Source organism: Galeopterus variegatus, unplaced genomic scaffold, assembly GCF_000696425.1.
Source record: "Galeopterus variegatus unplaced genomic scaffold, G_variegatus-3.0.2 Scaffold3186, whole genome shotgun sequence".
Taxonomy (NCBI): Eukaryota; Metazoa; Chordata; class Mammalia; order Dermoptera; family Cynocephalidae; genus Galeopterus; species Galeopterus variegatus.
In genome coordinates, this window is record NW_007729297.1 from 107,269 (window position 1) to 121,625 (window position 14,357).

The following is a 14,357-nucleotide window of genomic DNA, read 5'->3' on the forward strand; positions in this document are numbered from 1 at the left end:
GAGCCGCCGCCGCCGCCGCCGCTCGATTTCCGTAATTTTGAGAAGATTTTTTTTTAGTAATTTTTTATTCTGCCCCAGCTGATGTTTGAGCCAGCATGTCGCGGAGGAAGCAAGCGAAGCCTCAACATTTCCAATCCGACCCCGAAGTGGCCTCGCTCCCCCGGCGAGATGGTGAGTGCTCCGGCCCGCGCCGCAGACACACACACACACGCGCTCACACTCACGCACACTCCGATCCACGCACACGCGCTGGCCCCCGCGCCCACTGCCCCGCCGCGGCCCGGCTCGCCTCTCCGACTCGGCGTATTTTTTTTTTTTTTTTTTTTTAGTGGGGGGAGCTCGCTGCACCCCTCCTTCCCCGCGCTCACATTCCCCCTCGGCCTGCGCGGCCGAATGGGGTACCTTGTGGGTTCGGAAATGCAAGAAAGTGGGGACCTGTGCGGGGGCGCCCGCGCCGGACACGCGGGAGTCGCGGCCGGGGTGGAAAGTGCTCCCGAGCCAGTGCAGGCGGACGGGGCAGGGTGTCGGTGTCCGGCTCCTCAAGTTTATCCCCGCATCATTTTTCCCAACACATGCACCCTCCGCCCCCCTAAGTCTTTAGATTCAGTGTGCGCCCTCTTTGGATGGCGGAGCCCCTTATTTCTAGGTGGGTCGAGGAAGAAGTCGTGGGGTAGTTTTCCTGGGCTGGGGGTACTGAGACAGAGGAGAATCCCGCTGAAACAGAGGCTCTCGCTTTCTCCGATGGAGGCGACAACTGTGGGGCCCCACAGGGAACGAACAAGTCCAGAACAAAGTTGGTGTACGGGAGCTGTGTCCGAGACTAGGAGGGATCCGGGCAGGGAAGTGGGGTACGGAGAGAGGACACCCTCGGATTCCTCCTTGTCCCTAAAGGTGTTTCACGGTACCGTCTTCCGATCTCCCAGGCCCAGGGCCGGAGGCTAGAGAGCGGCGCCCGGGCTTGGATCCCCGGGTCATCCCGGCACGATGCTCGCCTCTCGGCTGCGGGAGGACTAGGGGCAACCCGGGCCGGGTCTCCGCGGCTCTGGATGCCTCTCGGGGATGGAGGCGGGAGCTGGACCCCGACAGTGCTTCGAAGCGTGCCCTTAGCTCGGCTCCTCTGTCCCCTAAACTCTGTGGCCGCCCGGGCTCCTCGTCTCGGGGCTCCTTCCCTAGAGGCCTGCCTCTCGGTAGAGCAGGGGTGCAGGGACAGGCGCAGATCCCGGCCAGCGAAGCGAAGGGACCCCCGCTCCCTTTATCCCGGCTGTCGGGAAAAGGGACTCCTGGTGGGGTCTCTGTGAGAAATTGAGGGACTTGAGACCGATTAAGAAAATTGTTTACAAAGTTCCCCCCACCCCCCATACTTTCTCAAGCTCGAAGCCTTACTCAGAGTCTGCGATTTTTCAGTCCGCTGAAAACAGCCCCTGAACCCCGCTTTACACCCCAAACAAAACTGGGCACGCGGGGTGAATGGAGGTGAAATTACCCAAGGCTGCAGAAACTACTCCCGAGTATTTTTCTGGGTTTTCTCAGCTGGTTTCTTCTGCTTTTCGCCCCCACACCCATCTTTCCTAAAGTTTCTGGTGAGACCTTTTGCACCGTAATACAGTTCAAGTTAATAATTTGTGTAGAAAAACCAAACTAAAGAGAGAATTTTTAAATCTATTTTGTAAATTTTTACTGACTTTCTACATTCCCCCCCCCCCCCCAAAAAAAAAAGACTCGGGCTTCGGCGGAGAAATGATGCTTGCTAGTTCTGTGCCTTTGCTCTTCTGGATCCGGAATTTTTAATAGTTAAAGCTTCTCATAAAGCGATAGCATAAAAAGAATTCACTACCACTTACCATTATTATTTATTAGTACTATTTTTTTTTTTTTTTTAGTTTATTTGAGCTTTGAGGTAAGTTAATTAAGTAACTGAATCAAGTTTCCTTTCTTTCTCTTTTTTCCCTTTCTTTTAGTTTCTTTCTCTTTCTTCCTGTTTTTCTTTCTCCTTTCCAAAAGCTACTTCATTGTCCTAAAAAGCAGTAAACTGTTAGGGGCATCCTAAGAAACACCCCCCTCCCGGCTCCCTTTCCTCACCTTCCCCCCACCCCCTCCTCTTTTCGTCAGTAGTAATGGTTTTAGGTTATGACTGTTTTTACATGGTTGAACAATAAGTTTGGGAGAAGTTGCCTAGAGGGTAGATTTTGTAATTGGGTTACAGGATTTAGTGTGTTGTAATAATATTAGTACACAAGTAATCCTCCCCAATGCCTGACGTACAGGAGGGCCTAACATACCCCAGTTCTTTTTATTTAGGAAGAGTCGTGAAATAAATAGAATTGAAAGTTCATGGCGTATCTCAAAGTTACGTTTAAAAAGTCACCTTTTCTGCAGTGAATCCAGCAATCTCCATTCTTCTCCCCACCCATAACACATACTTCAAGTAGTTGTTGGCTTTTTATTTTGTTTTGTTTTTTACATAAATGTTGTTAGATTTATACTAGGCAAACCCCTATTCACACATTGTGGTCACTTTTTCTTATATCTTGAGATGGTCTTAAAATATGGCAAGTGAAATATCAAACATTACCAGATTAAATCTAGTTTGTGCCTTTCGCATATGCTAGCACCTCAAATTTTATGAGTTCTACCCAGAGTGGGACCTAGAAAAGTTTGTAGACCCCAGTTACAGTAACCCCGAAGGAGCAACTCTAGAGGCTGAGAACACCCAGGGCTGCTGCGTTGTGTGTCATGCGTGTGTTTGAGTGTGTATGAGCTTACAAAGAAAACCCAAGCCATGCTATACAGCCACACCGATGGCTTCATCGGAATAAGTTCAAGAAAACAAGATTATTTGGTCGATCTTAGGTTGCTGATCTTTTATTCTACTTCAGTGCAGCTGTAATGCCAGAGACACTCTAAAATAAAATTGGTAATTTTTCTGTTTCTTATGAAACCAAAATTATGGCAAATATGACTTGTCTCTTAAATCATATTCAACAAGTCTTGAATTACTTGTAGAAAGATGACTGCCACTGGAAAGATTATTTACTGAGATAAATAATTCTAAGGAAAGGGAGTATTAGAATATAATGATTTTATATGTGGGTTTTTTACTGTAGATTTGGATTTCAGGGCTGTATGTGTATATGTTGGGTTTTACTTCCTTTGGTGGTATTTTTAAAATTCCTGAATGGATGGTGCATTTAGACTCCATTCACTTATTAAGAAAGTATTTCGATGCTCAGTTTTTTCAAGGAAAAGATAATATTGGAATAAAAATAAAAACATCATGAATTGCAGATAAAACATTGATTCTTATATGAAGTATCATAAAAATTCCTCTTATTTATATTAATAATGAAATTCTATTATTTACCAAAGTAATTTACTCATTGTGAGCAGCTTAATGGCAACACATTGATTTCTGGGCCCAAAAGGTTAGAGAGAACTATAATTAATTGCTTTTTTTGAAAAACCGACACCTGCAAGATAAGGCAGTTGGAAAGAATTCATGTTTAATCAGGCCTATTTTAAGTTTGGCAAATGGAAGATTCTGGATGAGAAGATGCAAACTGTTTTTTGAGATTTGCTTCGGGCTGCACATACTTCTTAAAATGTTAAAAACAAACAAACAAGCAAAATCTAGTTGGGCATGAGATAGTATGTGCAAAAGTGAATATGTGATACTGGATGTTTTGTGGTTTATTTTACATCACTTCCCCTGTGGTTCATAAGCACAGGTACCAATTTATAGGTTATTCTTTGGGGGTTCTATTTCTTTTCTTTATACTTTTCATGGTAGCAAGTTGTCCTTATCAACAGAGTCCCTTAGAAGGCTGAAACCCACATTTTTAATGTGGAGATCTTACTGGAACCTGAGGAAGAAATAGGGGGACTGGTTAAGTTTTTTGAAATTGTTAAAAGCCAAGTTCTATGTAGTAACCAACAAATTCCTGGTACAGATAGCACTATATTCCAGAATATTCTTAGGTTATCAAAGTCGAAGTAGTTTAGCAGTTTAACGAAAGAGATGGTAAGTTAACCTAAGAACTGAAGCCCCTCCCCACCAAGAAGAAAAAAGTTTGTGTGCCAGGCTTCAGAAAAAACCTAGATGTGTCGAGCTGTTTTAACCTTTGCTAGCCTCCTCCCATGCAAAGGTGACAAGGTCCAGATCATAATATGTCCTTCAGTATCTTCCCAGTGACCCCCAAATTGAGTCTTGCTAGTCACTTAGCAGGAAGTTAGTAGTTTATTTTAGTTTCACCTTATCAGCTTGGCTTCTTTTCCTAACCTTATTCCCCTGTCACCCTCAGATGCCAGACCCCCAAAGGGGAAGATTGACAGGTAGTTCCCATAGCTCAGTTTTACCCTCAAACAACAGGGATTTAGTTTCTTGTGCCTTTGCCAATGTTTATGTAGCCAAAGTTTAGATCTCGCCTTAAGGAGTCTCTCTTTTACGCATCACTGGAATAGGAAAGCCACAAAGAACTTTTTGAACAAACCCTTGCAACTGGAACCCCATCTAGTGTTCAGTTTGATGCATCCATGGGGAAGACATTTTCCCCCTTTCATTTATTGTGTACATTAGGTGGGCTTGGATCACTATTTTAAAAGGAGTGTCTTGTCTACGTTGTTATTTTTTTCAGAGATTTGTCTGGTATTCTTCCACAGGAGAATACACTAATCCTGGTCAGAACACTGAGTAAACTTGAAGGGTGCCAGTAAATTTGTCATTTGGTTGCATATCACAGAGAGGAAACTTTAGACATTACAGAAAATATGCACAGCATATGTTGTAGCATTTAAAATTTCTTTGAAATCTTAAGTTGGACATTAAGTTCAGGCTTTTTCCAGGTCTGTGAAAACAAACAAACAAAAACAGATAAAAGATAATCAATCAAATATGTTTGTGATAGCCTTTCCGAATAGGTCTAAGAAAAGGAAAAGTCTGTTAAAATTATGGGCTCCAAAACCAAAACTCATGAGAGGTTCTATTAAAAAATGTTAATGTAATCTTAAGGCAATGGGAAGTGCACTGAAATATCTTTCTGAGGAGCTCCAAAAAGAAAACTAAATCTGGTAGAGTAGGGTGGTTTTTGTTTTGTTTTGTTTTGTTTCCTTTCCTGGATGGCTAAGCCTTTCTGTGCGAGGCATAGTTTTATTTTTATTTTCTCAGTAGACAGATACGCTGAAACAGTTCAGTTTTCTGCTTCCGATTCTGCAATGTTTGGTTCAGATGATGAAAACTGACTTGGGCATCAAGTACCTAAATAGTACAACAACTAAAACATCTGGGATTTTAGTATAAATCTGGGAGGTATAATAAGATCACCCCCTCCCCCCCAAAAGGCCCGGAAAATTCCAAATATCTTTTTGTGTGTACATACTTAGAAAACCACTGCTTCTTCAACTTTCCTGTCTGAATGGGATTACAAAACTACTTTAATTTGTATGCAAAATCCATAGAAAAGGAACTGGAATGTTATTTTCACCATAGTGCAAGGAACAAGGCAACTGTATTTACTATAATGAGGTCATCAATTGCAATCCTGTATAACAGATTATTGAGAGATACAAAATAGCATATGCTCAGAAAAATGAATTAGAACACTGTGTGTGTGTATCTATCTTATTACAACTTAAAATATTCCCTTTAGTAGTTAAAGATTCAAACTAGTCTTCATGTTTTGTCTTTTTTTTTTTTTTTTTTTGAGCTGTTTCATTGGAATTCTGCTCAGAATGCAGATAAGATTTAAAGTTAAGAATTATTACAGTGTAGTGACACCTGTTTTTGAAATAAATCAAAATAGATACCAGGATTTTAGGGGACTGGAGGTTTCATAAACGTCAGAAAATTAAATTAGTTGGCTCTACAGTGAGATCAAATGTCAGCTTATTAAAATGCTGTGAAAATCTAAGCTAAAATATGGGCAACTTTTTAAAACAGTCTTTTTCTTAGAAGCAGGCAGGCATTTATTTTTAAGTGTCTATATTTTCCATCCAGTTAGCACAATCCTAAATATAAAAAATGTTCAGGTTGAAAAACTTGAAAATTCTCAAGTGAGTCTTGAAGCAGTACAAATGCAGAATTGGAGGGCAGGAAAGTAATAATCAGCTAAATCCTGTAAAGTAACCTTCCTTTTATTTTCTCTATATATTATGAGAATATCAGATGTTTGCAAGTTATAAAGAATTAAAATGTCCTTTAATCGTGAGCACAGATGTGCTAAATATTTGAAGCAACTATATTGTAATGTGTACAATTGATGAAGTCAGTTTTCTGATTTCCCTTGCTAGTTATTTAGTTCTGAATCTGTCATTATTTGTCTAAGCCCAGCTGACCAAGCAAAACTGTGTTTTAAAGTGGCTTTATGTTTTGATAAATGTGAGCTGGTTGAAAAGTATTTTCCACTGAATGCAGAGCTTAATAGAACATGCTGACATAATAGTTTTAATGCATTTTGTTGAAAATGTGTGAACAAACAGAATAGCTTTTGTTCCTTCATAATTGGCTGTAAAAGTAGATGGAAACATAACCATTACATATGGAAATGTGCAAAGAGAAAGAAATAACATTTCTGTTGAATATATTAGGAATTGCATTTCCTAGTTTAAAATAAGTGTCTGAAATGGATGCATCATTTAAAATTGGTTGTCAAAATAAGAAGCTTTAAACAGAATTTTTGTCACATTATTTTTGTCCCAAGTTAAGCAACATAACTTCAGCAAATTTCATTTAATATTTTGTTTATATTACTTTAAGGCAGAGGGATCAACAGAAAGTGCTTAAAACAGCACCTCAAATGTGCCTGGGAATCCGGTGCCAATTAGTATGATTAAACATTAAATTAAAACTGAATCATTATTGGTATTTTCTGCTTCAACTAAGATTTGTTTGGCGTTGTTAATACATTTTGCACTATACCCTTGTGGAGATTAAAAGATGGGTATTAGGAAGGCTAGCTTGTTAAGTATAACTTAGCTACTCAAATAACACTCTTCAGTGAATAAAGTGTACATACATCTGGCATACTTTACCAGGGGTTCTAATCAGCTTCGGCATCACTCAAGGCAAATAGAGTTAAGGAATTTTTAAGGTTAGTATTTAGGTATTAATTATATTTTCTGGAATGCAAAACTACTCAAGCCTTTTTGATGTTTACTACAAAAAGGCAGATGGCTGGCTCTTCTGAGTGGACTCTTAAGTTTTTTCCAAAAAAAAAAAAAAAGCAGCATCTTGATTTTGCATTTTTTCATATTTGCAATTACTTTTTCCCCTGCAAGTTTTCTGGGAGATTCAATTTGGAAGTCATGGAAACTACCTATTATCTAATTCAGTTCTGCAGAAAAGCATGCAGGGAGGTAATCCTTGAATTAAACAGTTTTTTTTTTTTTTTTTTTTTTTTTTTACAGCCTTCGGAGATGACCACACACCATTTGTACAACAGAAGTTGGTGTTCCCCATGCTGGGCAAACAATGGGACGCCATCCTGTCTTTGAATAGGGTGTTAGCTTGGAGTTGGAGATTTTTATGTTTAATTTACAAATGGATCTTAGTGAGAAGACATCTGAGCAACCAGGGGAAACAAACATGAAATAAAAGGATTTTTATAATAAAAGGTCCAGGACAATCTGTTAAACAATTGATAACAGTTACGAGCAAACTGTTTTTAAAGGCATTCAGACAAGGAAGGAGACTTGTAAAGCATTTTCCAAACTCTAAACCAAGAATTATCTCTTATAAGATGGGAGCTCTTTTCCTTAACTGCTTAACATCCTTCTTTAAGTTTTTGTTTAATCAGAAATGTAAATCTTGTACTAGTTTTTATAGTTCTAAAGAGCACTTTTGATGAAATATTTAGAGGCATAATGTTGCCATTTGAAGCATAGTGGCATATATTCCTTGATTAGTGGACTGGTAGCCAGGGTTGCATTCTTCAATTTTAAAAATAAACATGCCATGGGGTGATATATGGGTGCCAGGCAGGCCTTGTAACGGATTATGATCATTGTGTTTCTCTTCATTGTGTGGGTGCTGCTTTCCCTTTTGTGTTCAAGTGAGTCTTGAGCGGTCTGGAGGATTTGTTACTGATGTGGCTAAAGTGTGTTTGTCACGGATCAGGCTTAGCTCACGTTCCAGGTAGAGGCTTGAGGTGATTTTCAAGTTGTCAGTCTACAGCTTGGTGATATGCATTTTTTTCTCTCTTTGTCAACAACTGATTGGAACCTGAATGACTACAAATTAGTTTAGTGACAGAACAAACTGTCACAGATATCTTTGAATCGGTTGAAAATGAATAAGGTTGACAGAAATTCAAGAGACTAATAAGTCCTCAGAATGGTTGCTGGACCCTTTCCGGATGAGTAGACAATAAGGTGTATAAAATATTGGAAACCAATATTTTGCTATGGAATTTCATTATGCTCCAATGTCTTCCATTCATAGTATTTTATATTTTGATGAATTATCTGAAGGCCATGACTATCTGAGATACCCAATTGATAAGAATTCCTCCACACCCTTAAAAATTAATTATGAGCGTTCTTAGGTAATATTGATTGGTTTGCAAGGGCTCCAGTTTTGAGTTTTGCAGGTAGAAAACAATTGATTATTTTTTATTTTTTTTTTTTTAAGTCATAGGTGACTGTGAATCCTGGCTCCTTTCTAACACTGCACCTTTGATGTTTGTAGGAGACACGGAGAAGTGTCAACCAAGTCGCCCCACTAAGAGCAAGGACGCTCATGTCTGTGGCCGGTGCTGTGCCGAGTTCTTTGAATTATCAGATCTTCTGCTCCACAAGAAGAACTGTACAAAAAATCAATTAGTTTTAATCGTAAATGAAAATCCAGCCTCCCCACCCGAAACCTTCTCCCCTAGTCCCCCTCCCGATAATCCTGATGAACAAATGAACGACACAGTTAACAAAACAGATCAAGTAGACTGCAGCGACCTTTCAGAACACAACGGACTTAGCAGGGAAGAGTCTATGGAGGTGGAGGCCCCAGTTGCTAACAGGAGCAGCAGCGGTACTTCCAGCAGCAGCGACAGTAGTACCACCACCCCAAGCTGCAGCGGTAGCTCCTCCACAGGTACCTCAGCGATCACAACCTCTCTACCTCAACTCGGGGACCTGACCACACTGGGAAACTTCTCCGTGATCAACAGCAATGTCATCATCGAGAACCTCCAGAGCACCAAGGTGGCTGTGGCTCAGTTCTCCCAGGAAGCGAGGTGCAGTGGGGCCTCTGGAGGCAAGCTGGCCGTCCCAGCCCTCATGGAGCAGCTCTTAGCTCTGCAGCAGCAGCAGATCCACCAGCTGCAACTGATCGAACAGATTCGGCACCAAATATTGCTGTTGGCTTCTCAGAACGCAGACTTGCCAACATCTTCTAGTCCTTCTCAAGGTACTTTACGAACATCTGCCAACCCCTTGTCCACGCTAAGTTCCCATTTATCTCAGCAGCTGGCAGCAGCAGCTGGATTAGCACAGAGCCTCGCTAGCCAATCTGCCAGCATTAGTGGTGTGAAACAGCTACCCCCAATCCAGCTACCTCAGAGCAGTTCTGGCAACACCATCATTCCATCCAACAGTGGCTCTTCTCCCAATATTAACATATTGGCGGCAGCAGTTACCACCCCGTCCTCGGAAAAAGTGGCTTCGAGTGCTGGTGCCTCCCATGTCAGCAACCCAGCAGTCTCAGCATCATCCTCACCAGCTTTTGCAATAAGCAGTTTATTAAGTCCTGCATCTAACCCACTTCTACCTCAGCCGGCCCCTACTAACTCGGTTTTCCCCAGCCCTTTGCCCAACATCGGAACAACTGCAGAGGATTTAAATTCCCTGTCTGCCTTGGCCCAGCAAAGAAAAAGCAAGCCACCAAATGTCACTGCCTTCGAAGCAAAAAGTACTTCAGATGAGGCATTCTTCAAACACAAGTGCAGGTTCTGCGCGAAGGTCTTTGGGAGTGACAGTGCCTTGCAGATCCACTTGCGTTCCCACACAGGAGAGAGGCCATTCAAATGCAACATCTGCGGGAACAGGTTCTCCACCAAGGGCAACCTGAAAGTCCACTTTCAGCGCCACAAAGAGAAATACCCTCATATCCAGATGAACCCCTATCCCGTGCCTGAGCATTTGGACAATATACCCACAAGTACTGGCATCCCATATGGCATGTCCATCCCTCCCGAGAAGCCAGTCACCAGCTGGCTAGACACTAAACCAGTTCTGCCCACTCTGACCACTTCCGTCGGCCTGCCGTTGCCCCCAACCCTCCCGAGCCTCATACCCTTCATCAAGACAGAAGAGCCAGCCCCCATCCCCATCAGCCATTCTGCTGCCAGCCCCCCGAGCTCAGTCAAAAGTGACTCGGGGGCCCCTGAGCCAGCCATAAGAAACCTGGGTGGGCTCCCGGAGGAAGCCGAAGGGTCCACCCTGCCACCCTCCAGTGGCAAAAGTGAAGAGAGTGGTGTGGTTCCCAGTGCAGCGTTGACAGCAAGCAACAGCACCCTGAGCTCCCCGGCAGTGGACTGTGGCCCAGGCAGTGCCACCACTTTCACCAACCCTTTGTTGCCACTCATGTCTGAGCAGTTCAAGGCCAAGTTTCCTTTTGGGGGACTCTTGGACTCTGCCCAGGCATCAGAGACGTCCAAGCTTCAGCAACTGGTAGAAAACATTGACAAGAAAGCCACTGACCCCAATGAGTGTATCATCTGCCACCGGGTTCTCAGCTGTCAGAGCGCTTTGAAAATGCACTACAGGACACACACTGGGGAGAGGCCCTTTAAGTGTAAGATCTGTGGCCGAGCTTTCACCACGAAAGGGAATCTTAAAACCCACTACAGTGTTCATCGTGCTATGCCCCCACTCAGAGTGCAGCATTCCTGTCCCATCTGCCAGAAGAAGTTCACTAATGCTGTTGTCCTGCAGCAGCACATTCGAATGCATATGGGAGGCCAGATCCCCAACACCCCAGTCCCTGACAGTTACCCCGAATCCATGGAGTCTGATACAGGCTCCTTCGATGAGAAAAATTTTGATGACCTAGACAACTTCTCCGATGAAAACATGGAAGACTGTCCTGAGGGCAGCATCCCTGATACGCCCAAGTCTGCGGACGCATCCCAGGACAGCTTATCATCTTCGCCTTTGCCCCTAGAGATGTCGAGCATCGCTGCTTTGGAAAATCAGATGAAGTTGATCAATGCTGGCCTGGCGGAGCAGCTGCAGGCCAGCCTGAAGTCAGTGGAGAATGGGTCAGTCGAGGGGGACGTCCTGACCAATGATTCATCCTCGGTGGGTGGTGACATGGAGAGCCAAAGTGCTGGCAGCCCAGCTATCTCAGAGTCTACCTCTTCCATGCAGGCTCTGTCCCCATCCAACAGCACCCAGGAATTCCACAAGTCACCCAGCATTGAGGAGAAGCCACAGAGAGCAGTACCAAGTGAGTTTGCCAATGGTTTGTCTCCCACCCCAGTGAATGGTGGGGCTTTGGATTTGACATCTAGTCATGCAGAGAAAATCATCAAAGAAGATTCTTTAGGGATCCTCTTCCCTTTCAGAGACCGGGGTAAATTTAAAAATACTGCTTGTGACATTTGTGGCAAAACATTTGCTTGTCAGAGTGCCTTGGACATTCACTATAGAAGTCATACCAAAGAGAGACCGTTTATTTGCACAGTTTGCAATCGTGGCTTTTCCACAAAGGGTAATTTGAAGCAGCACATGTTGACACATCAGATGCGAGATCTACCATCACAGCTCTTCGAGCCCAGTTCCAACCTCGGCCCCAACCAGAATTCCGTGGTGATTCCCGCCAACTCGTTGTCGTGTCTCATCAAAACAGAGGTCAACGGCTTTGTACATGTTTCTCCTCAGGACAGTAAGGACGCCCCCACCAGTCACGTCCCTTCTGGAACTCTGTCATCCTCTGCCACGTCCCCAGTTCTGCTCCCTGCTCTGCCCAGGAGAACTCCCAAACAGCACTACTGCAACACGTGTGGCAAAACCTTCTCCTCGTCGAGCGCCCTGCAGATTCACGAGAGAACTCACACTGGAGAGAAACCCTTTGCTTGCACTATTTGTGGAAGAGCTTTCACGACAAAAGGCAATCTTAAGGTACCTCTCTCCATCTGTACCTCGCCTGCCCCCTCAGCCCTTTCTCATGGCCATTGATGGTGTATAATGCTCGCTGCCAGAGTCATCGGCCCAGATATTCAGGGAAAGAGTTCTCACAAGGGAGCCTGCTGCATGGGGCTGACTGGGGAGAAATGTGGACGCCTGTGAGGGTCAGGATTGTGGCAGGGACAAGGGCAGGCTGCAGCTTACTGCATGTCAGAGCACATTGAATAATTTGGTACCTAAGCGAAGCAGTGGCCTCTCTCTGTTGTCTCGCTAAGTGCACCAAATGAATTGCTTTACCTACCAAATAAGACAGCCTGGCGTTGCCATGGGGTATTGATTAAAGACCTCCATGCGGCCTGTGTGCTGCCTGTATCACTTAATAATTACGGTTCTCCTTGGCACATGCGTCTATTTTTCATAACTACGCAGTCCAGCATGGTTTGTTTCTCTAAAAACAATAACATCACTGCTCTGCTAATGGGTATTATGATAATTGATTATACAGCATATCCTACTGATATGTGTTAGAAATAAAGCAAATATGCTTAAGTTCTAGAGCAACAGTTGAGTGCTCTGACTGTGTACATTTTTCTGTTGACAGAGTATTTCTCTGGAGATTGCTGCCAGTAATGTGAGATGAATAATTACTTTCTGGCTTTTTTCTCCATACATGGGCCCTCCAATGGGCAATCAGTGAGGGGTACTTTTCTTCCCATCTGAAAAGGACATTTATAGGGTAAAGGGTGTCAGATACAATACTTGCCATTGCAATGAGAGTGGACATAACAATTCTAACCCTGAAAGGAGCTATCTGCGACCGACTGGCTTCCTTGAGACCATTATAAGCTAACTACGGGTAATAGAAAAAGAGTAAGTAAGGCATCTTGGCCCAGGAAGAGGAAAGACAGCCCAGGGCTGCAGAGAACGAGCACGTTATTACTAGTTGCAGGAGTGGATGGTTCCCGTTACTTTTCCACTGTCTGTCACATAATAAGAATAGACATTCAGGCCACTTGCTTTGTTGAGTGTTGGGATATGAGTTGAGACAGATTCAGCTATTAAGCATTTCTCTCTCTTTTTTTTTCCCTTCTCTCCCCCTTCATATCTCAGGTGCACATGGGCACTCACATGTGGAATAGCACCCCCGCACGACGGGGTCGGCGGCTCTCTGTGGACGGCCCCATGACATTTCTAGGAGGCAATCCCGTCAAGTTCCCAGAAATGTTCCAGAAGGATTTGGCAGTGAGATCAGGAAGCGGGGATCCTTCCAGTTTCTGGAATCAGTATGCAGCAGCGCTCTCCAATGGGCTGGCGATGAAGGCCAATGAGATCTCCGTCATTCAGAACGGTGGCATCCCTCCAATTCCTGGAAGCCTCGGCAGCGGGAGCAGCTCACCTATTAGTGGGCTGACGGGAAATCTGGAGAAGCTCCAGAACTCAGAGCCCAATGCTCCTCTGGCCGGCCTGGAGAAAATGGCAAGCAGTGAAAATGGAACCAACTTCCGTTTCACGCGCTTCGTGGAGGACAGCAAAGAGATTGTCACAAGTTAAAGCAACTTGGGCTGGGTACATAGCATTCCAGTTCAGGATGTGACCTGTGGTGGCCTCCTACTCCTTGCCCCATCCCCCTACCTTCTGGCCCCCAAGATATAAACTACAACATTATGAAGACATTCTTTTGTACCTTGTTCAACTTCTAGAGTTCTAAGAAAGCTTATTTATTAGTGATATAACCTTGCTTTGCAAACAGAATGCAAGCGTTAACTTTGGTCTTCTGTATTTTGGACTAAATACTAATTGACTAGAGTGCTGTAAACTTGCTGTAACATTTATGGCAATTGCAAGTTGCCCTGCTAGGCGGTCTTAATCTGGCATTAACTTATTTTCTATATCCAGTTTAATATGAACCTGGTGTTGATGCAATGCCTCAGTGATGCATTAGATCTCTAATAAAGTCTGTATATAAATGTACACTTTGATCCTGCTGGAAAGTTTTATCAGCAAACACATTGTCTAATCTTTCAAAACAGATTGAAGGAAGAGACTGAAAGTCCAGACTGAACAGTGTGGTTCTTTGAAAGGTTTGGTTTTTTGATTTTTATTCTAAAATTCAACCTGCTTTTTTTTGTTTTGTAGATTTAACCATTTCCGTTTTGAATTGCTATTTGTATTGTGCTTTTTACTTGAGTCGTCCTCAATGTTAATAAGTTTCTGTACAGTAATAAGCACGCAGAATTCTTTAGAGG

At 43.4% G+C, this 14,357-nt stretch overlaps 1 protein-coding gene across 1 annotated transcript; it reads left to right on the forward strand.

Moving 5' to 3' along the window:
- The first annotated feature begins 92 nt into the window (after positions 1–92).
- Positions 93–14,082, forward strand: SALL1 (spalt-like transcription factor 1). Its single transcript, XM_008584241.1, has 3 exons — positions 93–171; positions 8,678–12,105; positions 13,222–14,082. Exons 1-3 carry the CDS (start codon positions 96–98, stop codon positions 13,660–13,662), a joined length of 3,945 nt encoding a protein of 1,314 aa, XP_008582463.1. The 5' UTR covers positions 93–95; the 3' UTR covers positions 13,663–14,082.
- Positions 14,083–14,357: the final 275 nt, after the last annotated feature.